This window comes from Phalaenopsis equestris, unplaced genomic scaffold (genome assembly GCF_001263595.1).
Source record: "Phalaenopsis equestris unplaced genomic scaffold, ASM126359v1 Scaffold000588, whole genome shotgun sequence".
NCBI lineage: Eukaryota > Viridiplantae > Streptophyta > Magnoliopsida > Asparagales > Orchidaceae > Phalaenopsis > Phalaenopsis equestris.
Genome location: NW_018165028.1, coordinates 102,749 through 110,848, shown reverse-complemented (window position 1 = coordinate 110,848; position 8,100 = coordinate 102,749). Strand labels below are relative to the sequence as shown.

General features: G+C 35.0%; 1 protein-coding gene across 3 annotated transcripts in view; it reads left to right on the top strand.

The window, feature by feature from the left end:
• Positions 1–8,100, top strand: part of LOC110029522 (SCAR-like protein 2) — a 48,761-nt gene that overhangs the window by 34,078 nt on the left and 6,583 nt on the right. For all 3 annotated transcript variants that reach the window (XM_020731848.1, XM_020731849.1, XM_020731847.1), the window contains exons 3-4: positions 3,252–3,375; positions 3,611–3,737. In XM_020731848.1, the coding sequence (XP_020587507.1) occupies positions 3,252–3,375; positions 3,611–3,737 (251 nt within the window). The remainder of the gene's footprint in view (positions 1–3,251; positions 3,376–3,610; positions 3,738–8,100) is intronic.

Below are 8,100 nucleotides of genomic sequence, written 5' to 3'. Positions count from 1 at the left end.
ACACTTCTAGACGAGTGGCGAGTTCTATACATTCGGGTGACCGAGTAGCCTTCGTGGACCCTCGAGAATAAATATACAGCTGAGCCTAGTCCCATACGAGTGCTTGCGGTCCCCCTCATCCGAATTTTTTTCTTTGTTTTATCGAAGCTTTGGGACAGAGCACTCGTATTACTTTTCCTTTCTTTCGGGATTACTCCAGGATTTTTTTTTGAGGATTTTCTTTTACTTGAGTCTTTTTCGTTGATTTTCTCAAAATTTTCTGTCATGAGTCGTTGTTACACTCTTTTTTGGATTTCCTGGATAATGTTTTCTTCCAGACTTCGCTTTTGAGATGCATTTAGGCTTGCTATACTTAAGAAACGGTGGATCTCATGGGCATACAGATTTGCTTTACATTTTACAGTGCTTTATTTTCCTATTTCTACTTGCTACTGTTCTTCCTGTACAACATGTTATACCATTTCTGTTCCTATCTGCTACTGTACTGTATAGCATGTTATATTATTCATGTTTCTACTTGCTACTGTTCTTCCGGTATAGCATGTTACCGTTCCACATGCATTCTATTGTTTGTTCTTGCATTGCACATTTTATATTATATATCTTTAAGCATATTTTTTTTATATATAGGATGTTTAGAAGACTACAACCATAGGGCCATTTGATATGACACCATAACTGCACACCCTAGAAAACTTAAACTCGTCACGACAAGGAGCTTGAAGCTAGCATGGTGGGCAGCACGACCATCTACAACAGTAGAACATGTCTTCCCCAGCAAAAACATTTCTTTTCCTAGAAATTAAACAACAAGCCATAGGATTTCGAGATAGTCTGCTTAACGCGGCATAAATCCTCACTTTATCTGTTAGGTTTTTTGCATAGTCAGACTGTGCAATTTAACCCCTAACTTGTTCTAGGTTTCGAGGTTATCGTCCGATACGACGTAAACCTTCATATCTTCCAGGCGACTTGTGTGACCGTGTCACGCAAATATAAACTCTAATTAAATAAAATTGACAGGATGAAACACTTGAATAATTTCTTCTTAAAACTGAAGCCAAACCATAGGATAGACTGGAAAGTCACTGAGGTTCTCCTCAGGATCTGTGGCCTCCCCTGATTTCTCTTTATTTGGATTCCTCAACAATGTTCCAGATTCAAGTTTTTCCTCTTTCACACCTCTTCGTCCGATTTCGTTGTAAAGTCCTATCCTTTTGACCTCTTTGAAGATACTATTCCCTGATTTTTATCGAGAGTTTTCTTAAGTGACTTCGGTCATCTAAGATGTAATTAACTATAGGGGCTTGCCCTTATAGGAAGCTTTTCCGAACCCAGCCTAAAATAAACCATATTTAATTCTTTGTATTAAATAGGGGAACTTGTCGGCAAATAAAACAGTTTTTCTGATCAAACGGATGTCATTTGTTTTTCTTAATTTATTTGATCGAGCCTCACCCTCAAGTCTTGTGTTTATCCCTTGGGATATATACAAGATTTGAGGTAGAGCGCTCTTTCATTTAAACTGTGAAAAATATGAGGTCAGTTTGATTTCATATTTTTCTAAAATTATACATATATATGCAAATTAAACGTCCTTCCGAAGCGGGGAACGAGATTTCAATTCCGGTGACCGACAACTTCTTACGGGCAACTCCACCACAAGCGAATCTCTTTCTACCGCCGACAATATATCATAATTTTAACTGTAATTTTGTTATGTTTTTGTTTTTTAATAGGTTCATAGATACACTTGAGTGAGGAGTATATCTTTTTTTTTTTTTGAACTGTTATGTAGAATTTTTGGATTTTAGAATAGTAAATGTGTTCCCATTACATTACTGTTCCAAACAGCACCAATGCACGGGGCCAAAATGGTTATTTTTTCACAAACAGCTACAAATCAGCTGTTTTCGAACCACACAAATCAAACAATTTAACAGTTTATTCAGTTTAGAGGCGAAATGGTCATTTCTCCACAAATAACTGCAAATCAGTTATTTTCCAACGTTCAAACCAAACAATCAGTCAACTTATCAGGATAAGCTGCTGATCAGCAGCTTATCTGGATAAGTTGAATAAACTGCAGCTGCCCCAAACAGACCCTAAGATACTTCAAAATTGGTGCTTAAAGCCTCTTGATTCAGTTTCAATAGCGATGATGTTGGAAGATGATTTGATCACTAATCTTGACCTACCTAGGGATTAGAGCGACTCCATCCTTCAATGTCTCCGAGTTGGCTGCTCATTAAGTAATATATTCTAAGATTGCTTAAAATGAGAGAACCTTGCCAATCATGTGAGAATGATATGATAGCTAGAGTTTTATTTTGTTTTTTGGGTTTGTGTTTTAGTTTATTGTTGTGCCTCTATGTTTTAGGATGACACACTTGTTATTAGAATAACCTAGCCTTTATAAATATATGTTTTTTTTGCATGGGGTGGAGATAGAGAGTATTTTTTTGGTTGTAATAACCTTTTCCGTATTCTTCCGGGTTAATAAGTGTATTCACTATCTTGGAGTGATCAACCATCTTTCATTTCCCTTTCTTAGGATTTTTCATCCAAGCTCTTCTAGTTTTGGAATAGCAGATTTCAGTTTTTACTTGTTAGGGTTTCAACAACCCTGCTTGACGGAGGGTTTTGGAAGTAACTGGCGTACATGCTCTATTAAAAAGGATGTTATTTCCTCTACTCAGAATATCTTTTAATATTTGTTTGTTCCTACTTTTTTGGTTTTTTAATTTTGTGGGTTTCCAAATTTAAAAGAATTCTAGCTTTCTAATCTGTAGAATGACATTCTAGCCACTCTATTACATATAGTAAGATGTTATCTGTTATTGAAAGGAAAATAGAAATTTATCTCTTAATTTTTCACACTTTATGTTAATCTTCGTATTTTTTTCTTGAGAAAACTTTTTCTTTCTCACCCTACCCCCCCACTCTCGCTCACTCACGCACTCCCACTTTAACTTTTAACACTTCTTGTTCAAAGATTTCCACAACACCATTCTCACTTTCTCTAATATAAAATGTTTTTTGCTTAGAAATGCTTATATTTTTTCATGGGCTTCATTTAAACATGAAGTCGTCTCCTTATGTTTTTTTTGTTAGGGTTGGGGTTTTTCTTTTCTTTTGAAAATAAATGATATTTTCTCTTTCTACAATGAAAGTTCTTTTTAAATGCCCTGGTTGTACTCATCATTTTGGTAGTTAACGTATTTTGCTTAAAAAAATGGTGCTATTTTCAGGCTGTGACTGGCATGCCAATATCCAGATTAGCCGATGTCAACCTTTTTTCAGCGATTTACCAGAATTTATGTTGGATTCTTACGAAGAGTGCCGTGATCCACCACGTCTCCACTTGCTTGATAAGTATGATGATGATCAAACTATTGAGAATTTGATAAAAATGAAAAATATGGGATGTGGTTTTACCATGAATTTTTATTTTTGTGTGTGAATTTGAAAATGAATTTTTATTTTTGTGTGTGAATTTGAAAAATAGATGAAAGAGGGTGGTTAATTTGTAAATAGCAAGTTTTGGGTGGTCTATATGTAATCGCTCCTTAGTTTTTTCGTCCACTTATATAGTTTGTTTTTTCTATAGATTTGACGGTGCTGGTTCTGGAGCTTGTCTGAAGAGATATTCTGATCCTTCCTATTTTAGAATCGCTAGTTCCGATCGGGTAATGGCTGAGAAAGCAAACAGTAGAACGAAGGCTCAAAGAAAAAAGGTTAGCATTTTATATTAAATTGATGAAAATAATTTATGGAGTTTGAAAATTTTTATTAAACATGCATTGAGAGTTAAATGCCATTTATTACCTTTGACTGTGGTGTAAGCCGATAATATTACTAAATACATTCTCATAATTTCTTGTAAATAGGTGTATGATTTGTGCGCCAGTTAAATGATTAAACTTGTAATAAATGAAGTTTAACAAAGAAAAAAAGTATTGTCTTTTGCCTTTATTTTGTTTCTTCTACTACAAAGTTCATTAAATGCTTGTCATTTACATACATATCAACCAAATTCTATGTATTTACATATATCTAACACCTAAACTTCACTTTTTTACATTTATGCCCCTAAAATCCATCATATCACATAAAAAATACTATCATTTTAACTTTTAAAAAGTGAAATACACCTTTTCAAGCACAGTAAGGTGGTACATATGTAAAAGTGAAATGTACTTATCACATACATAAATACATAGAATTTGAGTGGTATGTTTGTAAATCTTCCAGATTTCCTTAAAGAAGCAGTTAAAGGCCTCCCATAAAACCTTGTTGAAGACAACTAAGAAAATAAATTGATACCTCAAAATGGTAAGCAAATGCTTTGTGGCCAAAATGATGAACAAAAAGTAGACTTTCAGTCTTCATCCATTTGGATATGTTGTTGAGAAGTGCCTCGCAGGTATTCATGTGCTCTTATAAAAAGAAGAAACTCAGGTCTGTTTTATGTGTGTGCAAAAACACGAGCTGTCTTTCGGGTCAAAAGAGAGGCGAACCTCGAACATCTCTATCGATATAATTCTATTGAATGATGTATCCATTTCATGTTTGCTAATGTTTGCGACGATGTTTTCTACATTCAAGAGCTGATGTTCCCTATCAGCCAAAAAAAAAAAAGATTAAAAATTTAGGGTTTAGGCCTTCAAATGCCATCCTTAGATGATCTGTAAGATGAAAAAATAAAAACTAATTTATAAGATACTAATTCATAATTTCAGTAAAAATTTACTTATAATGTATAGATGGCAAACACTTCTTATTCATTCTACAAGATAATTTGATAATCACATAACATATGAAATTTAACAAAATATAACAAAGAAAATAAAATTCAGTATATTGTCAAGTTCACACTTCAAAGAGAAAACCCATTATGCATTGTTGGATTCTAAGTTGTATTTTGTGAACAGGCCTCGATAGTTGGCGATAGTTGGAACCGGAGAGAGAGAGAAAGAGAGAGAGAGAGAGAGTAATTAGGCAAATCCCAGTAGAGAAACTGCGGAGAGAGGTCCTTTTATTCATCATTTTGCCTCCAATTTATATAGACATATTTTGTACAATTACAAAAAGAAGGGAATGATTATGGAAACCGCCCTTGATGCTATTAATCCTGCTGATTTAATACCAAATTTGTATTAAATTTTTAATTTGAATATGACGGTAACCACCCGGTGGACTCACCAGGGTTTGACCGACTGAGGCGACCGATCGAATGACGATCGCGCCTGCCAAAGTAAATGTCGGTCGGTCGGCTGGTTGTGATCTAATGCTCTTGCATGGAGTTTGAGCGGTCGGGACTGTAGGCTTGGTTCACCGATTAAATCTCTTGCCATACACAATCGACCGTTTGAATGGTCGACTTAGATCCTACTTTTTTATTCTAATGCCTCGATTGTCGGACCACCATTTGGGACCGCTCGATTGCTTTCAAATTTGTCTCGACAGGTCTAGTGTATATATATTATTTCTCTGAGTTTTCCTGCTTCTTGAAAGTGACAGCTATAATAAGGACACAATGAAATTATTTAATAATCAGTGGTGCTAAAATTAAGAAAATTAATTCGATATTTAACTTTGTATTTTGTGCCTAGCTTGCTCTAAGTCATAGGCTTGGCATGACATCTATTTCCGTCACTTTTTTCTAGTCAATCGAGTTGCATCATGGCTGATGGTTCGAGTCGGATCACCATAGACCCCAAAATTCTTGCTAAGGCATGCTATGAGCTCCCGGCCTCTGTAAAGAAGAACAAAGTTAAGAAAGGGAAACGGTTGAGCCCCAATACTTCGTCAGCTCTCATGACTTCCTCGTCTGCCAAGCAAGATTGGTATGTAGATACCAGAGCATCAAACCATCTTATACCTGATTTTGTGGCTTTGCAAAATTCTGAACCCTATCATGGACAGGACAAGTGTTCATAGCAATGACGACATAGTTCACATCCAAAGTTGCTTCCCACCCCATAATCTTGTTCTCTCTAAACAACTTCACACTCGTCATATCACTCGTAATCTAATCTCTCATCTCTCAACTTGCCACTTATAACAATTGTATTATTGTCTTTGATGCATCTGGCTATCAAATCAAGCATCGCCAAACTCGGCAAATCCTCCTCCAAGACCTTTGCTATGAAGGACTCTACCCCTCTCCCAAATTGTTGTTGCCGACGTCTGGCATCACAGACTCGATCATCCCTACACTACCGTTTTCAATCTAATAGCAAATCAGCACCCTAACTTGCGCATCCCTAACTATGCTTCATTTCGTAATCCATGTACTACAACTCAACATCATTGACTATCTTTTTCTCTATTTAGTAATCACAATTTTTATACTTTAGAACTTATTCATAGCGATTTATGGGTTCCATCCCCATATGTTTCTCATCAAGGTTTCGCTTTTATGTAATTTTTGTTGATGATGCAAATAGATATACATGGTTGTTTCCTATGATTCCCAAATTATAAAAACATAAATTATTTTATTACATTTAAAATTCAAGTTAAACAAACATGTCATCATCAATCAGTTTTCATGCCTAATGACCTCACAAAAAGAAAACACAGACACATCTTAGACACTGTCATATCTCACTTTACCAACCTACCACTTACATTTTGGCCGGATACCGTCTTAACGGTCGTGTACCTCATCAAGAGCATGCTCTGAAGTAACACTGAAAACTATCCTTCGTATCAACTTCTTTATAAACATCTTCCCGCATTCAATAATCTGAGAGCATTTGGATGTGCTTGCTTTCCTTGGATACCTCCACGAAACCGTGACTAAGCTTGATAAAAAAATCAGCACAATGTGTCTTCATTGGCTATCCAACCAATTTCAAAGGCTTTAAATGTCTTCATCCTCCAAGTGGTAAGTTCATTCTATCCTGACACGTTACATTCAATGAATTAAACTACCAATATAAACACACTCAATCAATCACCAATTCCCCACCACAGTCTCCTCTTCCACCTCCACTAACACTCATTTCCACATCTATTCCCCCACAACGCTCATATTGACCATATCAAACCAAGTATCAACAATCATCGCACTCTTGACAACGACTTTATATATGCTTAAAAATACAAAAATTTGATACTGCTGCTAAAAAAATTAATTTCCCGGCAACGCCGCAAAAAACTTGACAGCGGTTATAGATTCGATAAAGATGTATATAAAATATTCAATAATTGTAAAGTCACACTTATCAACGCAAGTATATGTATCGCTCAAGTAATACATGGCTCTAATGGAGTCTTGGATATCGATTTCATAGGGAGTAATATTAGAGGCTACGAACTAAGATTTTAGAAAATTAATACTTAATCACAACAATATAGTTCAAATTATCTGTCACTAATATCTAATATGCAATTGAAATAAATATGTAGTTTTAATAACTCTTAAATAACTAATTCTACTAAAAAAGTTTCTTATGTGAAGTTCAATATATAAGAAAACATCATTCTTTTTGTCACGAAATTAAAGTAAATGGATAAAGTGAATTAATTCAAATTAGATTGTGCCAAATAGGAGCATACTTATTCTTTACCCTTTGGTCCAGACATAAAGAACATTGACTAATCCTATGCTTGTTCACTGAATATGCGGATAGGCTGGGAGGATACCGGCTCTTTCACCTGAAGGCTAACTCTCGCTTTAGTTTTTAAACACTAAGACCAAATTGGAGATTTTAGTCTGTCACCCTAAAGATTCTCCAATTCTACACCCAATCAAGAATATTTTCCTATTTATTTGCACTTAATTTCTTGAATGAATTTCTCCTTTATGAAATTAAATGTGACCCTCACTCTGTTGTAGAACTTATACTCCATTTCTCGGATGTTGTAAAACTTAACATATTTTAACAAATCAGTTGACCAGATTGAAAATAAATTAAGATCATCACAACTTCTTTAACATTCTCAAGGCTCAACCAATTCAAATCACCATTTCACAAAATTTCAAGACAAGGAGAAAGACAGAGAAAACTATTCAGAACTCATGGGGAAGATACGACAAAACTCAGAATTTATATATAAAAACAAAGTCATACAAACTACAATAAGTAA